Genomic DNA, 27,949 nt, shown 5'->3' with positions numbered 1-27,949 from the left:
CTTCATTTTAAACGATCCATTGTCCAGTTCGTAAATCATATTTTTCCACAAAGTCAGGGAAAAAAAAGTTCGAATCATTTCGTTTCGTTGAACCACCATTGGCTAACATTAGAGATGTCTGCTCAGGTTGTTCAACGATAAATCATCGTACCACTATCTACGTCAACGCAGAGTCTAACTTGCTATTCTACCAAAAGAGTTTAAAAAACATGAGTTTTATGAATATGCGATAAGAATTTTTACTTTACAAATGACCAAAGAGAATTAATTTTTTGATTGGAGGAATTCTTGGACTATATTAAGAGTCAATAACAACATTTTAATATCGAAATATTAAGATGACTGAATATCGTCGAAAAGAATGAACTAAAAATTTACAGACTGGCCCATAGAAAGAGACACGAACTGTTTTGTAAATGTATTTAACGTGCGATAAAATTTGTACTATCGATTATTAAAGAAATACAGGAGTCTGTTAGTGTATTATTCTTAAACCAGTCACTCATTAATGCATATTAATGATTTAACAAGCTATGAAATGTCGCATTGAACTTTTTGCCAGCGATTTCTTAACTTGCGCCTTTTCAGCTGTTCATTCATTTTTTTCTCGTATTATTACCTCTAATAAACAATCTCCAAATGATAGAAAATTAACGTATTGTTCTACTTAAATGATTTGAGACAATTCCTGCGATAAAGCGTGCGACAGGAATGCTTTATATGACAATAAATAGGCGTGGAGTATAATGTGGACAGTGTATTTAATTAAAGTGTTTGGCCTTAAATATCTTATCTTTTACATAATCAGCGAAGCAACACGTGCGCCGTAGTTGCAACGGTTTCAATGATCGGTGAAATTGTAGACGGGTCGTAACACAATTCTTATCGTGACACGATGTAACTTGTGTTTGAAATTGTAGGTCAGACGGTTGTGCAATCGAATCATTTTTCTGCTAGCATCACACGAAGTGGTTGACATTGAATTAGCAGTGTTAATGAAAGAGAACTTGTAGGCGAACTTTAACGAGACGCAATTGCACGCGTGCATCAATTTTTATACTTCGAGCTTTTCTCGCTTTTTCTCTCCGACTATTGTGCCCTACACTCTCACTACTTTACCTCTTTTCCTCAACTCTTTACATTAAGTACAAAATTCTGACAGAAAAATGTTTAATTTCCTAGCTTTGAAGACTAACGATTAGCGACAATTAGGAATAGTTCAAATTAGAGTTATCCAAATAGCCTTAACAATTGGCATTAAAAAACCTGACCTAATATGATCTAATCTCGAAGTACATTTGAAGTTGATTTTGCAATATACTGCATAAATCAACAGAAAAATTAAAAGAAGAAACATTTATGTCATTGAAACAAGTTTGAATGGAAAACCTAATTCTAAGAGATAGAAATGACCATGACATATATTTGAAAATGATTAATAGCACACGAGCAAAATAAAAGCTGGAAAGTGTACGAATTTTTACGATGATCAAATACTTTGGAAGAAGCAAAGATCAATCTTCGAGTATCTATCACTCCAGTGAACTGAGGTTATTCGTTCGTGCGATAAGAAAGATAAGCAGTAGCCTTTTAAAGATCCTACAGTTTTCTTAATAAGTATGCGAGTTAAACTGTTTTAAGAACAGACTACTATACAGGGTGTAAAAATCGTTCAAATAGCTTATGTATAACCATTCTTTTATATTTTTCTACAATTGATCATTCTATGCTTTATATGTTTACCAAACGAAGTCGTTTTTGTCGAATATAGAATCTTTTTTAATGCATACTGTTGTTCTAGTTTTTAATGAATATTAAAGACTTTAATATCACAAAGAATACTAAGTACTCGACAAATGAAATATGATTTTAGATGGTACGACTATGCAATGTCGCATTACTACCGTTTTCCTCTAATCGATGCAATTTTTTTGTACCTCACTTCAATTAGTTTGTGGCGGCACTCGCCACTAGAGGGACAGCACCATTTACACTTTCCTGAAAGTACCCGATGACCCATCGTTTCCAATATATAGAAGTTCTGAACTGTCCCTAATATCCCAGCGTCTAAGGCAGGGCCTGCTAGGTAGCCTTACTGATGAGTCCACTAGCAGGCCCAGGACGAAACGTTCTTCCCCTCTCTTTTCCTTCCTTCTTTCTTCCTCCATCTTTACAGCACAGCAGCGAAAACCGAAGCAGCACCAGCCGCTTCAATTGGTGACCCCGACGTGATGTGGACACGCAGCCTACTACGACACAGGAAGACAAGGAAGCAGCTCGTCGAGCATACCACCTGCGACGACAACCTCGCCCAGAACATCTGGGAGGATGAAGTATTCATCGTTGGGCCTTGGGTACCGCCGCAGCACGCCGATACCGTAACCCCTCTCCTAGGGTGGCCATGCCTCTACGCCGAGCCCACGAAGATCTCGCAGGAGTCCGGACCTGCAGGCAAGGATCACTGGGACTTTCCGGCAATTACCACAACGCGCGACGAATTTCGTCGTTTACACACGGGCCATCCTAGGACAGCAGAGTATACGACTGCACAGCGCTGGTCTTCTCACAGCGCGCTCGCCGGCTAGGCTTGAGCACCGCGGCAATCGCCGCGCTCCGAAGGAGCAGCAGACATGGCATCGCGGTTTCTACACCCAGTAATCAACCAATACGAGGTTCTACACACATCGTCGCACCTGAGGGAACACCTTGAAGAACGAAGACGCACAGCTGGATATCGTTCACCACTGGCAAGGGGGTGATGTGGCGGCACTCGCCACTAGAGGGACAGCACCATTTACACTTTCCTGAAAGTACCCGATGACCCATCGTTTCCAATATATAGAAGTTCTGAACTGTCCCTAATATCCCAGCGTCTAAGGCAGGGCCTGCTAGGTAGCCTTACTGATGAGTCCACTAGCAGGCCCAGGACGAAACGTTCTTCCCCTCTCTTTTCCTTCCTTCTTTCTTCCTCCATCTTTACAGCACAGCAGCGAAAACCGAAGCAGCACCAGCCGCTTCAAGTTTATGGTTTTTAGTGTAATTGCGAGCAAATGTTATGCACACGGGTAACAAGTCAAACCCTTCGATTCGAGAAGGAGATTACGCGTAAATGCATTAAGAGAAAAAGAGAGATATGATATAGAAAAAAAGTATGCCGCGTCATTAAGGAATGCAATGAGAAATGAATTCAAGAAAATAAAGCGCGTTCGGGTTGTATCAACGTCACTGAAGCCAATTTGCATAATCGCTTTATACTGTCTGTAGCATCAATCAAAATGGTAGAATTAAACGCCATGACGATCGTATGCAAATCGTAGAGACGTAACGGTTGATTTTATTTCATATTAATCCCAGCGAAATGTGTTAGGGTATAGCGTCAGAGGAACACGGAAACGGCAGATTTATTTGACAAAATTGATGTTTTCTTGCGAATACACATTCGTCGCGAAATATACGGGTCACCATTCTGATCTGTGAATAGGCAATATTCATTTCTGCTGTCTCTAGAACATTCCGTATTCTCTGTCTTCAATTTTCTAATTTTCTTCAATTAATTTCTAATTTTCTTAAGAAAAGAAACATTGTGTACACAGATATATATAATAGTTCAAGAAATATGCATACATGGTAATGCATATTAGGTAATTTAGTTAATTGAAGGTCCTACTAAATTATAAATAATTGGATGGACTACCCCGTGTAACCATCATGTATCTGCAATAAAAGAAAGTATGTGTTACTAAGTGAGATTGTTTAAATAACAGAGCATTGGGACACATATCGAACATTCTCCACATTTAAAAAAATATTCGTCGTATGGATTGTTTTAAATGATTCCATTCATCCTAGATGTGAAAAACATGGTGCAAAGGAGAAAAAAAGTGTGACGGTATCGCCGATCACGCGAAATGTTTACGTGTTTTTTTACCACCAAATGACGAGACACGTAAAAACCAATTGGAAAATTAAATACTAAATGAATATATCGAGAAGAATTTCAGATGTTCCATTAAATAATTTAGTAAGAAATTATTTCACATAGAAAGTTAGGTATCTGTGAAATATGCATTTCTAGGACGTATTCGAATTCGCTAGAACTGCGAATGTTCGCGAACATTTTCGTATGTTCCAGTCAATGAGGACTCATTGAAGAAAATTGGCTGCGCATGTGTATCCGTACACGTTAATTAACAGAGAAGAATCTTCCATCGACATTTTTGAAAGTAAGTACTGCATGTTGTTGGAATAATTTTATAAATTACTTGCTCGCACGAAAGTGTGGCAAATTACCACGGTTCAATGAGATTATTACGATTTAATTGCTATGGATAAAATTTCCCTACTTTTGGAACTTGCTGCGAATATTTCTCCAACTTCCAAATTTAAATATTCATAATCATCTGTTGACGTAGGAACTTTTTTAAACATCAGGCACCATCTGCCACTTGCCATTAATTCCATGGACTTCCTTGATTTTGAAAAATGGTACAACCAAAATCTACGTTCGCATTTCTTGCTCTCTTCTTTTTTTCCTCTAAACAAGTTCTATCAGATTGAGGAAAACAACAAGTGGAATATTTATTTCACGCGAATTATAATTGCACCAACTATTTCTTACGAATTGATAACAAATATGTTTGCAAGTAAGAGTTTCGAGGAAAGTACAATACAAATTAGCTACAAAAGTGTACTTGGTGAACACGCGACTGAGTACTTAAATAAAACGTGAAGTGAAGCTGAAAGCTGTGTTATGCATTAAAATTTCATAGGTCGAAGTTGAGGACTTGCGATACTTAAACTGCTTATTGTAAAATTCAATTTCTGTGTAAAATCGCTAAAAAATGTCAAGTCTGAAAACTAAGCTGAGCTAAAGGAGTACGCAGCAATTAACAGATCCATGAAATGGGAGAACACCTTGGACTTGTTTCCATCTTGTGGGTTTTCCCGTAACGGTAAGTTTCGTAGCGGCAGTTATGTTCACTCAAGGCATGAAATAAATAAAAAATTATTATCTTGGCCTTGAGTGATTCCAAGATGCACTGTCTGTCGCACTGGTACAATTTCATGCACGATCCTCAGTTTATCTGCAACAAGAATTCAAAGAATGGCCTTAACAATCTCGTACGATATTAACATGCCAATACTGATTTCTCACCGCGCCATTTTACTTCAAACTTATTCGTGAATGGTGTCCAGCCTCGATTAAGACTACAATAGGACTTATTCTCCTTGTTCTGGTATCGTGACTCCATTGTTCTGTTCGTAGAATATTATTATTGATTGGTGTACTGTGTTTTCCACAGGAACTCGTAGTAACCAGGCTGAAACGTGTAAATTTGTTCTTATCTTGAAAATTGTCTAATTTACAATAATAAACGTGCAATACAGTACCATTTATAATGTCAGAAAAACCCATGTGGAACACATGTACGACTGAAGACCTAAAAAATATGATACTTAATTAGTAACAAATTATTGTAATATTTTAAAGTAATATAAGATCGTACATACCTTTGAATGAAATTAAAAACGATTACGTTATGGGTATAGAACACTAGTTAACATAAAAAATATTGAATGAAGATTTACATACATGTATTGTCATTGTATATACATATATTTTGTTCCAAAGCATTGTTGATTACGCTATGTCTAGAATATTCACCTTTCCAATTAAAGCAGCTATCTACTGTTTTGCCTGCAATAGTGAAATTGACGCAATTCAATTCTATTTTTGTATGAATATATTCCTGCGCCTGCTGATTACATTATCTACTTTTTAAACTTCCCATTACCTGCTTTGCATAGTAACTTTTGAATGCAAAATTTACCAAATTTGCGCGAGCATTGGAAATGCGACTATCTAAGTGCAAGCACTTGAAATGTACCGTCTAAGGTTGCGTTCAGTTATTCTGTGGCTTTTTTTTTCACCCCAAGTTTCTACGCTGAAAAAATATCGCATACGAATGTCCGGTTGGAAGAAAGTAACTAGAACATTCGCTTGCGGTGCGTACGATCGAATTGCCTTCACGTGCACCATAATATGTCAGGGGGTGAATTCCTACGTGGACGATCAATACTATCTTCTATTAAAATGTCCATGCGTGTCTAGACATTTTTTTATAACCTGTACTGTTTTTATATGACAGTTAATAAACCTGTTTTGCGCTCACGTGTCGTCTCGTTAGATCATGTATTATGTATAACAATACAACTAATTACAGGAACAAATAGGACTGGACTCACTTCAATTGACTGGAAACGTCAAAAGTGCACTCTGTTTTTTACCGAGTGTCTGTCTACGCAACTAGATGGAAAAGATAATTTTTTATTATGACTAATAGCTTCCCGACAAAGGTAAGCATAATGCAGCATGCTTGCATCTTCTGCTAACGACAGACTTCTTAGCTCTTGTTCCTTGATGCTCCAAATCTGTACACTTATTTAAATTCAATGAAATAGATAACACGAACATTCTTACGCTACTTTGACATTGAAATTATCTCGAAACACTCACACTTTTTACATAGCAGAAATATTAAATCGAGCATATTCATATACCCTATTTACTTCTCTTAGAAACGAAACACTGAATGGTTCATCTATACAGTTTAAATATATGTTCAAAAATTCTTTATTAATTATATATATCACCATATTATGAAATAACAGCGTACAAGTTTAAAGTTATGAAATGGTCAATATTTATAAATTTTATAAAAGCTCACATAGAAAGACCACTTACAGTCAATCTGGTGAAATTCAATTTCATTTATGAAATAATTATGGGCTATTGACAACGTAAATATATTTATTTTGCGAAAAATAGTTATTGTAATATTGGTTGTTTTCAGTTTTTAAGCTGTTGCTTTTTTTATAGAGACATATATACACAGTACCTATACACGTATTCCTTGTATGAAGAACCGCACAAAGAGGAACACTGATAATATATATAGATATGGACAGACATGGTGTAGGAAGAATTGCGCGCGTTTGTTTTTATTGATTAACACTGTAAAGACAATAATAGCCAAGGGAAGTTTGTTACAAAATTGCTTAAGCTTCGACGATCTCAGTTCAACTTTCAGAGCACCTGTATATTTCCATCATTTCGAATAATTGCAAAATAAATGTATGCGAACAAAATATTTTTGACTCTCCTACTATAAACTTAATTCAGAATGTCCGCGTAAAGACAATGTATGAATTTTTTCAGATTTCATTCATTAGAACATATGTTAAACTCCAATAGCTTAATTGTTTACAGCTATAAAAAATACGTTTTGCAGAGGAAAGGTTTTTGGAGAGAGAGTGTTAAAAAAATATTCGAAACGCAATTGCAACTGTAATATGCATAGTACTCAATTAATCACGACCAAGTTTAGATTAGAGCACGATACAGGTATTTTGTAATATAAAAGTGACAAGAAAGGACGAAGATAAAATAAAGAGCTCGTACAATTTTTAAATAAATATATTTAATGTAATACAAACATTGCGTGTATATGTGGCGCAGAAATAAATTAAAAGTAACACATCTCATGAGATAACATCGTGGACAATACTGGCTTTTGACTAGCAATACAAGATTTCCAGCTAATTGAAAAGCGCTACAACCCAGAAAAGAAAAGCCATAGATATTTGAAACAATCGCAAAACTATAGAAGCTACGTTGTCTTACTTCGATTATGGCACGTTGTAACCTAACGAACTGACTACGATCTATATATTATTAAATACAATCAAACAATACGTATACACGTGTGAACGTTCTAATTATACTTGGAACGTGGTTTACAGATACGATCACGACGGTCTGAACGTTGTCTCGCGCCCTAACAGAGAACGACCATGCTCGTACCGCGAGGTATGATATCGTGACCAGCTATCGCGCGATATCCACGGATCATCGATCCGAGTGAATATCAACGATCGATTCTCCGGAGGCCGTAGCACCCGTCTGGCTGGTATGGCTTCGTAATTCCTCGAAGTTGCATCGAAACAACCCGCGCGTCGATTCGAAACGCCATCGTATCGCGCGTTGGCTCGCCTCGCTTTTTTATTCGCGGCATTTCCAGACGTCGCTGATTACTCCACTGGCAAGCAGACTCGATCGAGAGAGTTCATCTTGTTGACTCGACCGCCATCGTGGAAGGCTGCGGGTTCTCCGTTCTCCTTTCATATCGGTCTGCTTCTTCTCGAGGACAGGCAAAATGAACGAAAACAAAAACGGAAGCAGGAAGAGATAATGATAGCAATCGCCCAATTCCTTCCGCAATTCACTTTCTACCCCACTGGAGGACTCCCCTGTAGCCGTGGTTGCATCTGCCCAGGGAACCGGTGCTGCTCTTCGAGCTGTCACTGCCGGAGCTTGTCACACTTTCTGACCGCCTGATAGACTTTTTCGTCGGGTCTAGCAGCTTGTCCAGCATCTGACGGATGGTGCTGTGTTTGCGGTTGAACGGGTTGGTGTACATGTCGGATGGGTCTCACCTCGTTCTCTACTTTCGAACACGAGACGTTCCCTCGCCGTGCGGCTCTTTCGATCGATCTCGTCGAAAGGGAATATATTCCGTTGATTATGCGCGGTACGGCACAAACCGCGGCTGTCTCACGTTTTTCCTTCCTCTTCTCGTTTCTTTTAAACAACTCGAAGCGTCCGTCTCTTTTCACAGGGAGAACTGGTTCGCTTGTTGCACCGATTGCGTCACTGGTAACTCGCTCGCTCTTCGAATGATCGCAAACCGTCAACGGCGCTGGGCTTATATACGCGAGACGTTCGGTCACGTTCGTCCGCGTTCGAGCAAGATCGACTGGCGGCTTCTGGCATGGGGAATCACGCGTCGCCAACCACTTGCAGGTGCATCGGTTCCACTGTTACGAATGCAATCGCCCTTCGTCTCGCGCGAGAGTGTGCGACCGGCTAATCTCAAGGGTGAAGGGTTTTTCTCCACATGCCGCGACACGTTTATTTGACAGCCTCGTGGCACAACTCGTGGCCGATAATGTATACATCGACGGAAAAAACGCCAATATATACCGAAGGCGTAACCGCGAGGTCACCAGCCTGATATGTCATGTCGTTTCTCGCTCAAAAAGCCAATGGACTGACCACAAACAACACTCTCAATGGGACTAAAAATGCAAATGTCCTTCATTGAAAGAGAGTCGCATTAATTCGCGGAAACGATCCACCAGCGAAACTCCATTGGTAGCGATAAAGTTCGATGATCGTTCTTAGGAGAACCCCTAACCAAATTCTGTTTAATGGGAGTTCCTGATAACGCTTGTTTAGCTTCCAAAATGGGATCGTTCAAAGACACTTTAAAGTCTCGTTATATTGAATGGTAATCGCAATAGGGTTGTCACGATGATAAGTAAAGGATACTTAACGTTAGTGGCGAAGATATAGAATACGTCGTCAGTCGCCACTGTAACCGGTTAATCGGGGAACCCCTACTAATACGGCTTTCGTTGTTGTCATGTATGGTTTCTTTTCGTGAATAGCCTCAACATTGAAGTATCGCGGTATGATCTAACTCTTTTTAATCTGCTGTTGGCAAGGGCGAGGTCGCACCAAGTTGATTTCGTTCAATACGAAAATCATGCGATTCATTGTCAGCGGGTACGAACAGTGAAATAACAATATTTCCCTGGAATTCCCATGTAATACGCATTTTTATTAATTTCTGAAAATATCGTGTTGACTCGTTAAACATCCTTAATTATACGCTGTCTTAGTATATTTGCTATATTTCTTTATCTTCGCCGCGGAAATATGCTAATTAATTTTTTGCGATAAGCGATACGTAGGGAACATAAATTTCTTACGAGAAACTATAAAATTTTTTGCATATTTTATACTTGGAACTAATTCTTTTATTCCCTTTTTATTTGTATCCATCAATTGATTTAATATTTATGCTTTGTATTTATCAACAAATATTGGCCTTAATATGTATAATATTTCTGTGTAATATAAAGTGTAACGTTGCGTACACACCAATCAGCTTAGAATTTTGTATAAATATCGATAAATAATATACGAGCAATTTCTGGAAATTCTCAGATTCCATTGAATTTAAATGTCACGTTAAGTTCAAGGAATATACAGAAGTTCCATACCCAGAGAAGGAGTTAAAAAGGAAGAGAATACATTTCGAAAAAATGATCCTAGTAGAGCAATATTTTACCTTTTAACATTCTATTCTTGAATATTAATATTAAGAATAATTATTCAGACGTTTATTACTTCCTGTTCCGCTATCCTTTTTTTCATAGCAAATTATAATAATATAAACATACTGGTAAATCAAAATGAATCTTTAAAACAAATTTTTTTTAAGGAAGTATTTATTCTATCCCTTGTTTATTAAATATATCCATTTGTACTTATTTTATTATTCGAATAAGTACCAATGGATATTATTGTTTTTATTACCTTTTGTTTTTAAGGATTCACCAGCTTGTCTAAAAGAACTTACACGAGAATCGTTCTATTCGTCATGGAAATTCATTATGAAAGTTCATTACGAAAAAGTTTTAGCAAACATATTGTCAGGTCATGTCGAACGATTTTATGTAATTATATTTAACACGTGCGTTTCATTTTACTTGTTTATATTATAACACGTGCTCGTAGATACAAGAATAACCCCTCATTAAATTTCTTTGGTGCTCATTAAATGTAATTTGCTAGTCTTAAAATCTTCTGATCAACGTCATTCGTAGTTCACGTGTCCTATAACGGGTCACGATAAATAAGAAATATAAAAGATGTTCAAAGTATTTCTTGAGCACTTATAATCCACATTTATCATTTTTACACTTTGACTTCCTTAGAAATTTAGTAGAGCTATTGATAATCATTCCTGCTAGGTAACGCTGTTTCACTTAAAATTTATTGCTCTACTAGCATTCACGGGAAAGTTGCGTTAATTCCATTATCAAATAGTACAAATGCGAAAGCGTACCAAACTTTATGATTTCGGATTTGTTTGCTTGAATGCTTTGATAAACTGATGCGAATGCCTCTTACTATCTCTGTAAATCTAAACCATAAAATTAAGACTCTTTATACATTGCCATTAATTAACATTGTTACAATAATCGAAACATTCTTCTTCTTATCGAAGTACCATTATAGTTGAGATGATTATTTTCGTGACGTTACCCCAAGTAAGTACTTATTTTCTTACACGCGAATGTATAGCACAGATGCGTAAATTATTGTTTGGAAAACAACCAGCTGCGAGTGTGTTATTACGATGGCCTCCTTAATCATAAAGGAAGCGAAGAAACGATGGCTTACATTACAAATACCGTGTAAAACTTATAACTTTCTTCCTGCCTAGACTGCTTGCAATTGTAGTGAAAGCCGTCTAAAACTTTCCAAAGAAAGTTTTATTAAATGTCATTGAAATATGGAGAATTTTAATTTATTTATCTATTTTATTGTGGACACACCCGCGCACGTGTGTATCTATAAAAAAAATGTCAACTAACGGATCTCTATATCAACTTGGATCTCTGTCTTCTAAGCTTCGAATCTTACAGTGCAAAAAATAATTTTTTCGAAGAGAAAAAAAAATCTATTCTACTCGAAAACACCGTGCAAGAAGGAGGAACGTAAACACTTTTTCCTTTCTGTTTAATTAAGCGATGTCAAAAAGCACAGACGATGGGATGACGCAAATGAATGTTTTCCATCGAGTCCATTACTTCTTCTCATAAATCTGACGCACGTTCCAAACGGTTAATATTAAACAATTATTAATTATCTACACTATTTCTACATGCTTCACTGACGAAACGTGTAAAAAAAAAAATTAATAATATGGACGATACGTTCTCACAATTCAGCGTATGAATTTTATATGCTTACATCACAACGTACACGTGTAAATTAAATCTTGTTCTAAATGTACAGTTATGAGGTTGTCAGATTACGATAAAAAATTCACATTTTTCAAACGTCTACAAGATTGATTAGATGGAAGATAAAGAGAGAACACTTTTCGTGGACGCGTATGCATATCATCATTCTCTGGAGCGCGCGCGTCCTTTCAAGGACCACTGCGGTCGTTTCCCTCGCTCCAATAAACCAGTTGAGGCACTTGAACAGTGCACGAGGAAACAATAAATGTTTAAATATAGAAAAAAAATTCTTCTTTTAATGCACTCCATAACGCGCGCTCTTTTTCATAGAACACTCACAAGCTGCTTCAAAGCTGACCGTTCCTAAGAACCGAGCACATTTAAGCATATTTGAATAAGTTATTTCGACGGTTATCGTACGAGCATGACAAGAAATGTACTATTCCCAGAAGAAAATGTTCGGGTAGACAAACTATTCTGGACGGAAACAATGAATAAATATTATCCTATTTTTAGATAAGCGGATAACGGTTCCGTAAAATATGTACACGATACAAATAGAGTCTTCTGTGCCCAAGCGTCCATTCTTAGTTCCTTACCTTCAGTATCCTCGAAGTAAAGGATGTAGAAAATTCTAACTTTGCTCGACTGGGCAGAAAACGTGTGAAAGTCCATGTACCCCAACATGTTCCTGAAAAAGAAAATATGTTAGACAGGGTATTCTATACACGAATATATTAGAGAACCCAAACGTTTCGTACCTGAATTTACAGTAACGTTACTTAGAAATGAGGTTTTGACACGTCATACCCTAAAATATCATCATCAATTCAATCGAATTGAGATTATTCGTAGCGAAAGTTCTAGTCATGCGTAAAAGATGCAGCGATGTTTATGATTTAGTTTGTTTCTTCTTGGCTTTGACCCTATTGCATATGTTTTAATATTCAAAACGTAACTTACTGCTCCTATATTTAATTTTCAAACAATAATAGCTGAAGTAATCGAAATCAAACATATTGCTAGTTAGCTTATATTATATTATTCTGTGCATAGGTTCTATGCACAGAAAGGAAAGTACGAAACTATCATAAAATTTATAATAAAAATAACATCGAGAGAATACGCCCTAGTTTCTTCAGCTACGACAGTGAGAATTGTGCCATTTCATCGATTCATTCAGGCATTCCATATTGGATAACAAGGTACGATACCTTTCAAAGTGAAAGTCTGGTTCTGATGTGATGGTATTCGGGATATCCCCGTTGGTAGGAAGGTCCAATAAATAACCTTGAATTCAAGGCCATCCTAGGTCACTGTCATCGGCAAATATCATACAGACAGTGAGCGACTGAACACGTATGTGAACTGTCGTACTTTTAAACGACTAAACGTCTCTTTTTTTCGTACCAAGTATATTCGTACAAAGTTATAAATCGATGTCGAAGATAAAAGTATTATCTTTTTTTCTTGGAATATTTTTGAATATAACTTTATTTTTAGCCGCAATTAATCTTTACTATTATACGTAGATATAGGAAGACTGTCGATATTTTTTGATGAAGAGTACTGTTGTCACAGAAAATAACATTTAAACATCACCTCGCATAGCTTCAGCATGAATAATGTTTCATTTCAGGGTACTATGAGATGACTGTACTCTCTATCCTCTGTCTAATTGTAGGTCTTATCATAAAGTGTCTCTTCATTTGCAATTTCGTTGCGTGCAGTGATTATTAAGTAGGACATTTCAAACAGAACGCAGGCACTGTCCTTAAAACGAACGAGGAAAGCCTGGATGCTAAGTAACGCGGTGGGATTTGCCCCTTACATACTTGGCCATGAAATGTCAGCTAAGTATGAACAGAGATCAATTCTTGGTCAGCATTATTCCGTATCATGTTGCACACCAGCGATGGGCTTCGTATAACGACGAGCAGAAATAGAATTCGTGTTAAACTGTCAACGAAGTATCATATGTCTTTTTATAAACGAACTGTTATTGGCGATTTGATGCGTTGTTAGAATACGATTTCCTCGAGTACTTCGTAGTATAAACGGTTATGCAAACGCGTTCTACAAACAATAATTGCATCCTCCTTCGAACAACAATGAAATAAATAACCTAGAATTCACTTTAAAATGTCTAACATTTAATTTACAAGTAAAATTTCATATTTTTTCAATTGGATTGCTTGGAAATCTAATGCTTGGGGGCGTATTTAATGCAGATTTAATGAAAAATGAGGATAGGTATGATGACAATAAAAAGTAAATTTGAATAATGGAGATCTGTTCAAATATATCATCTCTTTCTGGACCATAATTAAAATAGTGTAATAAGAATGATATCCGTAATACTAATTTTGCCTGTCATTCAGATAACGCATGTCCAGTAAATACATGTAAACAGCATTAATACCTGTTAAAATAGAAATGATTGAATAATATAGCATCAACCTATTATTTTAAATAAACGCGGAAACCTGCTAGGTAGCAATTATTCATTAATAAATCATTTGTTGAAGCAGGTAAACTAGATTACAAAAATAGGTTCACTGATGCACGTCTGCCTATGAGCATGACAACGCTCGAAGGATTCGCGATTTATTTCATTTCCTTTACGTCGTAAAGGACGTAAGGTAATTTAATAAGGAGCAAATTTGATTGCTCTAGAAACTTCGAAAAATAAGCGAGATCAGATCGTCCAATCTGAATCTAGATTAACACGAATCTACGTCAAGTCTCGCGACATTATCGAAACAAATTTTATCAAATATTGTTATGTATACTGTTCGCATAAGAATTTCACACGATTCTTTCAAGGAATTAATCGCCATTGATGACCACTTCGAATGGGAAGGTCAATTGTTTCATTTGCTCCAGTGACGCACGTACTAGATGTTGAGTTTAAAGAATAACTCGTGCGATTGTGTATCCGTGTGCGTGTGTGATAACGTCTATTGACAAAGAACATGTTATTTCTATGATCGTAGGCTACATCAAACATCAGATATCTTTCCTTGTTTACTAGCCAAGCATTGTGTCATTATAATAATTCAGCTAACATAGCGGAGTACATACAATTATTTACTTAAACTGAGATAATTCAACTTTTTAAATCTTTTTTCCTCTAACTTAGACCCATCTTTGCTTTTTAGCCGTAACTAATCCAAATATACCAATACAAATATTATTTATATTACAGTATTACTCTCTATATAAATCATATTATGTTAAGTGCGAGAATATGGCGTTAGACTGTTCAGTATAACTCGCACAATTATCACATGTAATTTTTAATACATAACCGTAGATATGGCTGTGCTTGTTGGAGCATATCTATTGATAGTTTACAGCTTGTATTCAATGCATATGTACATAAATTATCTTTCACGTTTATGGCATATTTTGTCTAGACAAACTTAACCTTTCACACGTACTGCAGTTGACAGAGACCCCTGACACGTGTTCATAAAATACAATATGTTCGTGCTACTGCGATACATGCAGTTGTCGCATAAAAATGCAATATCCCGTTCTCTTAAATATTGACACGTGTGATTAGCATGTATGAAGTATATTTGTATGCGTATCGAAAAGGACATCAAATTTATTACATTTATAATAAATTTTATATAGAGAGAATATTTAAGATATTTGTATCATATTCATATTTTATTTTTAGATATAATATTTATTTATATAGAGAAGAAATGTATATTCTGATGTTCTTTTTCATCATGCAGGGATATATTTGAAAATTATTATGCTACACTTAATACTCTTAGGACATGGTACTTTAGAAACCAGGCTTTGATGTAATTGGATGCAATAATTGCGACAACTCTCAAGCAACACAAGTATTTTATAACACAGTTTTGATATAGCACGGAACAAGTTAACTGTACTGCAGGAGGGATATTATTGCTCGTAAATATTTGTTAGCTGTAAACAGAAATGTAAAAGTTTTTTTATGGTAGTTATTTCTTCTAGTAGTGGTGATAAATTAGTAAGTGTCAGTAATGAATTTTTCACGTGTTTTCATGTAGTATCTGTCATAAATTAATACATATATTAGCATGATGGATAAGATTCTACGATGTAAGCCATCGATTCTACGATGGCAATACCTTTTACATTAAATGGAATATTTCAGTTTCCATAAAATCCTACATTTGCAAAAGAAAGCAATTTTACAGAAATTACAAGCTTTCCTGTCTCTCTATCATTACCCCTGCGTTTTAAAGTAAAATACAAAATTGCATGTATAACAATAGTCATCTTGCAGAGTATTCAAGTAATAGATCGTTTCGTTGTTCATAAAAAATGAGCCCAGGAAATGAAGTGTCACACGTTATATAAAAATAAGAAGGAAAACGTCTTTAAGGTAAAATACGCAGGTGCGAGTTAAAGAAAGTACCTGGTATTAATTACTTTCTGCGATACTATTAGAAGAAAATAACCTATTCGTTTTTGTCAGTATTTCAAGCTTCATTTGCACCTTCTGACTAATTAATAACAATATTCATCTTAAAGAGGGTACGTTCTACTGTCATTCCATTAAATGAAGTGATATGTAATTATTTCTAACTTTGACGCTGTATAAAAAGTATGTTAAAGCACATGTAATTCCAGCTTCAAGTCGGAAACTTGTAATAACGATGCCGCGTAGCAGAAAAGACAGTGATTAAATAATTAGAAAACTTGTAGAATGCATAATTCAACGATGATTTTGAAGAAAAACTAGTTATCAGAAAATGCAGAAATGTACACATTATGTACTATAGTTTATATATTATCAGATAATAATATATAAGTAACCATACATATTAGTATTTCATATGAAGCACGTTCGTTAATGATAAGATAATATTTTCTAATAATTTTCTATTAAGCTAATAAAAATAGAGGCACATTTGTAGATTTTAAGTTGCATCGATGTTTTTGAAATCATTGCTGAACTAAGCGTTTATTTATTTAAGATGTATTTTTCTAAGACAGCCATTATAAAATTTATGGCACCCTCCAGACACTTTTTTGTGACTTTCTGACTATCTTAGGCTAGTCACATATGTATATTAGGCTTTTTTTATTAATAAAAAATATCTATTGCAACTATATGGCTACTACTGTTACGTAACTTCCTAGTCATAAAAATATTGAAGCATTTTCCATATCTTTCTTCTACGTTCTATGTATATTGCTATGAACACATCTATATAATGATATAAAAAACAATGATGTAAAAATCACATACATTATGTAATAATCACACCATCTAATTCTCGGTATTACATATATTTTTTGTTTGAAATGACCGTACTTCTACGTTCGTTTAAATCATAAAAGTGAAAGAAAATGTTTCAAGTGTCTGTTTACGTTAATTTTTAGCAAAAAGCTACATTGACAAAATTATCTAAAAGCTTATACGTGTTATTGGCGAGACACCATAAGACGAACCCCAGTTCACTCTTAAGGGTAAAATATCGATAACCTATTTATCGCGCAACAGATTCTATTAATTGCAAGTTCTAAATAAGGAACTCTACTGAACCGTAAAATGTTGAGAATATTACTCCCTATTTATTAGCTTCCTAATAATTTAATAATTCACTCCAATTATCGCGTGGTTCGTGTATTTTACGAAATTAATTTGTTTCAACTAAGTGGGAAGATATCTATTTTTATAAAACGCGCCGCAGCTTGGTGTTATAGTGACATTTAAAAAACAGTACATTAGTGCAGTCGTATTCAAGTACAGGATGTAATATTCATGATCGTCGTACGATCGCAAAAACATACGAATTATTTTGATACTCTCGTGCAAAGTGATTAGATAGTAGCTTAAGTGGTTGCACTTTAGCATTGCTACATTATATTTTTGTTACTACGCGTGATATTTTTACCAGCCATAACATCACAGAGACAGGCGCCGAGTGAAAATAGCTGCACATGCACGCGATAGATTTATATATTACAATTGGTTACATAATCCGACCAATTTCGCTATGATACTGAAGTTGCGATTTTCGAAATTCCAACACTAAACTGGAACTGTAAAAAATATTCGAGTTGTAATATTCGTTTTGTAATATGTTATAAAATTTAATGTGAAAAAATATAATTTTATATAACTTATAACGAATAAATAAATGAGGATAAAATGCTCTCCTTTTTTATCAACGAAGAGTAATGAAGCGATTAAATGATGACGCAAAATCTAACAGGACAACCAGCCGACAAGTTAATTACTATAATATAAATTATTTATACACGTATAGTGGTTTCATCAATTATAGATTGCATTTCTACACTTTCGTAGCAATATGTATTTTGCATTACTAAAGTGTGTGTCTGAGCATACAGAGGTACCCATATAGCGTATAAAATCCTAATAATCAGTCATTCGTGATACTGAAACAATCACTATCAACATTGATTAAAAGTTTTATTGAACCCAAGAATACATTACGTATGTGCCCAAGTCGCTTGTATTATTCTATTACGATAAGCTGAAACTCCCTTCTATCTACAGAGAATTTCGAACACGAGAAATTATACGATCGATAAAGAAAGAAATGTTTTCACGAAGCGTCAATTCCTCAGCGACAAGAACATTGTGCAATATGATACGCACGTTTTAACTGTCTAAAAGAAATAAATCTAATTACCACCAGTCACTAGTATTATTACAGAGCAGAAACTTTACTAACTTCTAATTGCGTATTTATTAGCTTCTAGTTACGTACTATTCCGAAATTCTCGATTTTCATCTCGTACAAACCCGCAGCTGTCAATATACTCGGTTTGCTGGACCTTATCTGCATCATGTGAAGCATCTTTTGGATAGCCACTGGCGTTTCGTACCAAATGGAGGCGTATCTATCGCGAAGTCCACAAGTTCAGATTACTTCCTGCTATCTGTATTTGCATATTCTAAGCATGGGCAATCTTCGCCAGTATGGACAGATAGGCGGTATGAGCCATATGCCTAATCGCGGCTAGGAGTCCTATTGTAGGCTAATCAATGTAGGCTGGAGCCACGCTTCGAATAGAAGCAGTAAGCAGTTTAGAAACGGGACGAAATGAGGTTCGCGCATAGAAACGTATATTGGAGATAAATGTATCTAAGAGTCATGTTGCAAATTACGTCAACGATTACTGGCTGTTGGAAGTTGAACGCTAATCAAATTGACCATTTATTATGGACAATACAGATCTGTGCGAAGTACATTATTATTGCAATTCTACGACGAGACGAACATGATCGAAGGTTGCTCATGCCTGCCATATATTCATTAAAACCTTACATCGTATCGGACAATTCTAAGCTTTGATCTAAAAGTAGTTGGCCAGGTAAACTGATGATGTACAAATGAAACTGCTGACCAGCAAGAAAGACAGCGGCTCTGATGGCTTGGTCAGCTTGATGCAAGTACATGACTACCTGAAAGATGAAGAGATCGATTATTATACGATAAATTAGCAGAATATTATAATACGTATTGTTTAAGTATAAATTAATCGAAATGTTCCAACTTTAACAGCTGTAATGCTGATAAGTACGATATTTAGTCCCATCTGTATCAAGTATAAATTACGACAAGTGTTGTTGAGAAGATTGTAATAACTGAAAGTATAATAAATAAATTAAATTTGGTTGATATTAAACTTTTCCTTATAGAGTGTTTCTTTATTTTTAAACAATTGATATGAACCGCAGAGTTTCGTGATGCAACGACACGCATCCCTTGAAATCTTCGTGTCTCTCCTCATTTGTGACAGCTTCAAACTCCTGCGCTGCACAATTTTCTGTTGTCTTCATAATTCGATATCTGCGTATAGGTATTTATAATCAAGATTCAATCAGCATTTTAATAAGCGAAAAATGTTACTGTAATATTGACTGATATAATTGTTATTCAGAAGAAATTACACTTACCCGCATACTGCGAACAATCCACAAGCATGATAAATGACATTAATGTATAACAAGTCTATGACGATTATTATAAAAATCATGATAACCGCGTTCCAAGTTAAATGTAGGTACACCATATAGAAATATTCAAACTCGTCGAATAAAACATAATTGATTCTGTATATATGTTGACGTGGTCTAGTTTCGTTCAATGGCGAAATAACATCCATAAGAGGATTGTACAATGGAAGGGACAAAAATATCATCAAAAATGTCACCAATGTTTCTGAAAGAAATTAAATGATCCAACATTTGCTGAATAATTCTTGTAACAACAGGTATTCGCGAATAACGATACGACCACTCACTTGCGTACAGATTAGCAAGTTTTTTACCCCTTTTGCTCATTTTATCTAAGGTGAGGAGTTCCTCTTTCGATTTTAACAATTGTCTCTCTTTCATTATAAGCTCGAACAATTTTTTGAACTACAATACATTCGATGGTTCAAATTTCCATGTAGAACGAGTATCTTTGAAATGCATACCACATACGTACGCGTAATTGATTCGAATGGATGTTCAATATTTTACAAATACTAAGAGACACCAAACCCACTTGTGGAAAATCCTCGAAGATCCCGTCGTAATCTTTCTCGCACAGGGTATAATATAAGTTTATCATCTATTAAATAGCGCGTTCGAACCATGTAACAATATTACATGATTAGTTCCTTTGTTGATTAAAGTTTTTGTCGAAACTAAGAGATATTACTTTTACTCGTTCAATTTCCAGCATTGTTTAACAACGATGACAAAAATGCTACAACTTATCCTTACCATAGGAATGTAAGCAGTCGAGCATCCTATCAAGATTGCAATTACTATAATACTATTGACTCTCTTAGTTTTATATGGATTTATTCCAAACGCTGTCAAATATAATTTAAGCGTTTTATAATGGATATCCAACGCATTCAAACGCTCACCGTTATTCTGAAACACTTAATATTTTTACTTAAACGAGGAATTCAAGTTTCTTACTAAAAATCATGACTAATTATTAATCTGACTAACGTAAAACATTAGATATTAGAGTGAAATAATGTTATTGAATTCACGCAAGTTTAATATTCGACGAATAAGTGTTTTACTTTTGGAAAACCGCAACACAGTGATCATAAAAGTCCCGTGGCACTAGTTTCTTCCTTACTGTTTCTGTCTTCGACTTTCAAGAATGACAAAATTTTAACTAATGCAGATAAGGTACCAGCAAACGCATCAAACGAAACTGATGCAAACGAACGTTTGTAATAAAACCGTGGTACAGCAAGTTAATGGCAGTAAGAAAATGTCAACTCTGAAGATATATTCAATTATTCTCAGCGCTCGATACTAATGCAGATATACAATTTTCTTGTCAAACTTGCCTGCGAACTATTTCTCCAGCAAACAGATATGCATTTTTCTATAAGACTACCTGACACCTGCCTCGTAGCAATAAAAGTGTCATGTCAGAAATTGCTGGGCTGCCCTCAGCGTTGACCTGACGATTTATAATTATTCTAAAATATTAATCGTACTGGTAACAATGCGACGCTTGTTTGAATACCGAGTAGAGAGACAAAAGAATTTTAAATTAGTGCTAATTGAAACCCTTTGAAAATATTTTTCCAAACCCCATGTACGTACTCGCAGAACTGTCAAATAGTAAGTTTCTTTACATGTCTTTTGATGCAATAATGAAAAATGATGTAATGAAAAATAAGTGGACGTAAAAATATTATTCGTCATTGCATCGTCTCATTGGAATAATTAATAAATATAATTTTTTTTGTAACAGTAGTCAAATAATTCACTAAAATGATATTTAGTGTACTATTCTATTAAAACTTATATCACTGTTTGTATTTTATTATAATAAATTATATCGAAGAACGAGATTCAAGATTAACAATATGTACCGATTGTTTGTCTAGTTAACCATACAAAACGATTTGATAAAAATGTTTGCTTGTCGAAATGTAAGTAAAAACGATGTTGGCACATTGAAACAGCCAAGAAATGTTTGCAAATTAAATTTTTGCTGTTGTCATTTCCTACTTTAACGATATGGCTTACAAATTTATTCTACATAATAGAGGGCACAACAAAACTTGTAGCTTCTTGTACGATCGGTACTTCAGAACACAGAACAGGAATCTGCAAGATGAACCTATGTCACCGATTGACAATGATTGATCGATGCTTTCCTATCGATAACGAAAGACAATTTCTATTCTTTACAGTCGAGATTACAGTTTGTGAAATAAATTCACTATCCTAAAACGAATTTATATAAAACTAATCTATGGCAGCCATTAGCTTCAATTATTTGTTACATAATTTGTAATTTTATCATATATCACTATATGATGCAATTAAAAAGTATGTATCAAATAAGTATTGCCCAGGTCTCACCACGTGGAGGTTGCTGCGAATGGAGACCCACCCTAACCGCGTCCCATCCACCCTCCTTTTGCACAAGTTATCATTAAAAAGAACTTCCTTTTGATGTACATTTGCAACGCGTTTCACCCCCAATCGCTATGCAAATGAACAACAAAAAGAGTTTTATAAAGAATTCTCGCGGAAATATGAAACCCTACCTGACCAAATATTTACTTAAAAATAATATTCTACCAAGCCTACTGAATCTACTAAGCGTAATGAATCTACTTGCACTACTTAATCTACTTAATCTACTTTAAAGCTAGCTTAATAACCAATCTAATTAGAAATCTACGTAAACCTAAGAAAAAGATATTTGTGGAGATGGTACATGATGTATGTACCAGACAAGGATGAACAATGAGAAAGACACATGTGCATGTGAGACCAGAAACGAAAGACCAAACTGAATCACACGAAGATGACAACGAAAGAGACGAAATTCAGATGTGAGAATATACAAACGAAATTGCAGCCACTGGAACATCTGGAACAAACTTCGTAAAAAACTTTCTAAATATAATTGAAATGATATGTAGAATATTATAATATTATAATATATAAATAGGTACAAATAAATGTTTACCACTTGTAGTTGATTCCATAAAATACCTCTTTTTGTATGTATCTTTTCTGTCGCTCATGATATATGTTGAGGTAATTATATCCATTTAATGGGATGGTCGTATTATTTTAATGAATAATGGGTTTTCTTCCTAAAATCGTAGCTCTGGAACAAACTCATTTAATGGATTAATAAAAGTACTTATTAAAATAAAGAGAATGCATGTTAAACATGAAAACATTAATTTATCGAAATATTTTATATATTATGATGTAACATAATCTAGAATATACTTTTAGTTCAGACAAAGCTTTGATTTATAAAAAAACGAATACTATAATTAAATATTTTCAGTACATTATAATTTTTAAACGCGTCATAAATAATGTATAGTAAAATATTTATAGATCAGTCATGTGAATCAAAGTTGAATGAATTGATTCTAAAGATAAGAAACTATCTTCTTATAACAAATGATTGTTATTGTTTATTCTCTGACAAAAACTCGATTTGCGATGACAAAGATAGAAATGACACTCATTAGAGTTAATTCTTATTATCACCAAAAATGAGTGCAATATTTTATCTTTTTCGTTAGAAAATAAATAATAGAATGCGAAGCGAAGAATATTTCAAATTCAATCAATAAAAGAATCAGCAAAAATATCGCGAAAGTAGCCTCCTTAGGGTACTCTTTATAATTCGCAACACTAATTTATTATAAGCTAATCGCGGGGTGCGTCATAAAAAGGCAATACGCGAGCAGCCACCTGAGGGCGCTTATTATAGTTCGCAAAATTAATTTATGCACCCTGAATTTAATTACGCAACACTAATAAAATCGATCTTCGAGGAATGACGTCTCCAGATGCACTGTTACCACAGTGCAATGTAGCTCTTTGAGCTACAGTGGTAACTTGTGTGCAGGGTTCCACAGTATTAGTGGAAGTCTTGGGCATTTTATTTTTATGATCGCAACTCTACTTTGAAAACGCGAATATTTCTTATCGCAACACTAAATGGAAGCAAAATTAACAATTGAAAATTATTTTATCTCTACTGTTTAATACTCGCGTTAATTGAATCGCAACACTAAATAGCAAATTCAAAACATCAAAGTTAATTAGTTATCACAATTCTAAAATTCAAACAACAAATATAATATATTCTTATTCTAAAGTAAAACAACAAGCAATCGCGATCTTATGTATCGCAACACTAAATGAGCAATCGCGATCTTATGTATCGCAACACTAAAGAAGCAATCGCGTTTAACATTTCTACGCAACTCTAATTGAAATATCGCGATCTGAATTCATACGCAACTCTAATGCAAACCGTAGTTAATCATTCGCAATGCTAATAATTAAGTTAAAACCGCGTTTTGCCCAAAAATTTGTGGGGCCAGTACTCTGCTGGCATCGACAAATACATACTACTACTACTACACAAATACGAGCATAGTGACAAAGTGGTAAAAAGCAATGACTTTGCATCGAGAGGGTTGCCTTCCTCTGAATGCATAGTCATTAGTAGTTGCCCTCTTCTCCGGGCCTCTTCGGCATATAGCCTCTTCTTTCTTCGGGCATGAAGCCCAGGACCCTGAAACTTATATCTAAGCTCGAGATTCCCTAATCGCAAACCCACAAATGACTCAAAAAATGAATCAAAACATGAAGCAGACTTCTAAACACACGCAAGACGAGCAACGATTTAAGAAATCGTTGTCCGTGCAAACGTGCTAAATCTCGAGCAGAAAACGTTCGTTTCGTCAAATCGCGACCGCGACCGCGGGTCGATTCGAATGATGGATCGTGTAAAGTCAATGGCGAACGGCATCCCCCGTTCACGCTAGCTAAACCGTCGATCATTCAAATCTGATTCCCTGAAACAGGTTGAACCACGCGAGAAAAAACGCGCCTGCCCGATCGGTGACTGTGGTCAACCTGCCCGGCCCTACCTACTTAAAACTAGCACACAATCACACCAGAGTAAACTACCTGACCTACCTAGCCCTCCTATATTTAAAAATGGCAAAAGATTCACACCAACACATTCATACAACACACGGATTTGTCGCGAACTTGCATACAATCTCACACTTTCTAAATTTTACTTACTTGCATACCATCTATTACAATCTGATGTAATAATTACAATTTGAGATGTTACCGATCGTTTTACATTACCATCATTGTAAGTAATAATATATATAACGGAATAAATGCAATAGTTAATGTTTAATCAAAACTAATGTATTCCCACAGTCTAATCATACGTGTGGTAAATAAGTCGTACAATACACTAACACATCAGATTGCAAAAAAATCTTATAAACTAGTAGGGAATCATCGTGCTCATCACCTTTTCCCCACTCAAGTAGCACATGGGCACGTGAATGGGGTTCTGGCAACGAACACGGAAAAAGAACCTGAAAATCCTGATCTAAATATGATTAGTACAAAAGCAACAACACATATCAACCGTACTTCGGTTCCTACTGTTTTATTTTATTCATTCACATATCAAGTTATTCATTGATAGTTATTACACTGCATAGAGGCGCAAAGAATTCTATTCTCAATCCTAACTCAAACGTTATCTGTGCATGATCTTAGAAATGATCAAGTGAAAAACACAAGAGATTGCCGCTACAGCCACCAGCGTGGTTGACGCATTTTCGCGTCCACGAAAATAATTAACGTGACCAGAATGTTGTCGATCGACATTCCAAACACGGCCTCCCATGAGGCAGGAATTGAGATACGCTCAATTAGCGCGCCACGAACCCCTAAGCGAGATCCGCAGCTACCAATACCCTTGGTGAGGGTGGCGGGCTCCCCCGTCTGCCCTTCGGAATAGCCGAGGGCCTTACGGACGGGGCAGGGCGCCCGTACTGGGACGCGATATCGGCAACGATAAACTACTTCAACTCTACGCAGTGTAAAATTAACTATCAATTATTAAATATCGATCGAGACACGAGAAAGAAGCTTGACAATTCATTTTAACATTATAATGTATAGAACAGAGTGAAAAGCGCGGCGCGACGCGAACAGAGTCCCTGAAAAGCTATCGACATCCTTTGGGATGTAACCCTTCCTTCGAATCGAACCCTCCCTCAATCTAATCTCAAAAAGAATCAAAGCAAACCCATAAGAGGTTACTACTACAGCCACCAGTACCGTTTGACGTATTTTCACGTCCGCGAGATGTTTAACGTGACCAGGTGCCGACGGTGACACCCAGGCACGACCTCCCTTGAGGCAGGGATTGGGATACGCCCAATCAGCCGGCAGTGAACCCAGTGCAGTAATCTTAGTACGCAGTCCACCACTACCGATGCCCTCGGTGGGGGTGACGGACTACCCCGTCTGCCTTTTGGAATAACCAAGGGCCTTACGCAACGGGGTAGAGGCCAATACTGGGACGCTGTAGTGGTAACACCACGCTACTCGACGATGAACGTGAAGTTCATTTATTTGTTGAAAGAATAATTAAATTTAAATTTAATATTAAATTTAAAATCAAAGTAAAATTTTAAATTAAGATCAAATTTAAAATTAATTATTTTATATTCAGTATATTATAATGATAGAAGGACTTGGAAAGTTCTCTCATTGTCTCGATGTTCAATTTAATTTAACTATAGTATGAAATCTAACTCTTTTTAAACGATTGTAATTCTATCAGAAATGTAATATTTTCGAGCGATTCCGTCATCAAAGCAATGATTCTAATATGTGAAAATGGTATTCAAGTTTTATGCTTCGATTTTGGAATCTACTCGTCGCGAAATGTCTTCTTGCACATCTAATATGACATAGTTTCGGCAACAACGAAAGCTATACTATATATTAACAATATATTCCATATATATGATATGTACCATATATATGATTTATTTCGTACATTCAATTTGCAATAAATACTAACTCAATAATGTCTATCATATTATGTATATTAAGTAGCAAATATTATATATCATTGTACTAATAATGATACAGATTGTCAATTAAATATTGATTACACAATAATTATAATTATTACAAACACGAAGTCGGAGGGTATCCGACTTCACCTCTATGCACTGCTACAATAAAGCAGTTGTTATATATTCTATCCATATATACTTATGAGTATATAATTATTAATTTTAATTTTTATTTAAACATTATAAATATTCAAACTATGTGTGGATGAATTGCAAACTAGTATTATAATACTAGTACTTATATTTTTAATAACTATCAGTATCATTACTATTATATTAAGACATCTAAAAACGCGTAGTGCAAGAAAACCTATCCTGATCTAATAAATAATACACATAATAAATGTTACCACTCATAGGTAATTGCATACCTATGGTCACTATGCTCGTTATTGAAATTCTACGTAAATACAACCAGTCACCCGTGCCGATTTGGACCTTTCGTCCTACGACATGATTAGGTGACCAGAGGAACTTAAAAAGCATGCGACTCACCGAACGATGAGAAGAGTAGATCGGGTAGAAGTCATCGGAGATGGTTGCTGCTGCCTCGAGGAAGTCGTCAAAGATGGTTGCTGCTGCCTCGAGGAAGTCGTCAAAGATGGTTGCTGCTACCTCGAGGAAGTCGTCAAAGATGCTGCAAACGCCTGAAGGAAATCATATTATGAATTAAAATTCAGGTTACTACACAATGAATCAGTTAAGAAAAAATATTAAGAGATGTTGCTTACCTCCAGAGGGACATCCTTCAGGTTGTCCTCAGGGTAGATGAAGTGGCAGATGAATCCATAGTAGAAGTGAAAACTGTAAAACTTTAAAAGGAACGAAACTATTAGGATCAGGTTTACGAAAGTTTTTATTGAAATATAAAATTCCATAATTAAAATAGAAAAGATAATTACATTTATGGCTTCTGAAGCACAGCAAGATCCATTTGATGCAGGCGATGATATGACTCTAATATCCGAAATAAGTATTTAAAAAATTCATAAAATAAAAAAATAAAAATAAAGGTCTACTATAATATTACAATGAAAAGTATTATAATTTACGAAGCAAACACTGACTCTACTATCGCGGATGATTACTATGAAGAATT

General features: G+C 35.4%; 1 protein-coding gene across 1 annotated transcript; it reads right to left on the bottom strand.

Annotated features, from left to right (window-relative positions):
- Positions 1 to 19,189: 19,189 nt before the first annotated feature.
- On the bottom strand, positions 19,190 to 27,595 carry LOC143431356 (uncharacterized). Its single transcript, XM_076908029.1, has 8 exons — positions 27,582 to 27,595; positions 27,346 to 27,487; positions 20,361 to 20,486; positions 20,173 to 20,290; positions 19,826 to 20,090; positions 19,602 to 19,718; positions 19,423 to 19,513; positions 19,190 to 19,330 (listed from the first exon to the last, which is right to left on the bottom strand). The coding sequence occupies exons 1-8, from the start codon at positions 27,593 to 27,595 to the stop codon at positions 19,190 to 19,192; spliced, it is 1,014 nt and encodes a 337-aa protein (XP_076764144.1).
- Positions 27,596 to 27,949: the final 354 nt, after the last annotated feature.

The sequence above is a fragment of the Xylocopa sonorina genome, chromosome 17 (genome assembly GCF_050948175.1).
Source record: "Xylocopa sonorina isolate GNS202 chromosome 17, iyXylSono1_principal, whole genome shotgun sequence".
In the NCBI taxonomy this organism is placed as follows: Eukaryota; Metazoa; Arthropoda; class Insecta; order Hymenoptera; family Apidae; genus Xylocopa; species Xylocopa sonorina.
The sequence above is the reverse complement of the archived record's forward strand: the minus strand, read 5'-3'. Positions and strand labels throughout refer to the sequence as shown.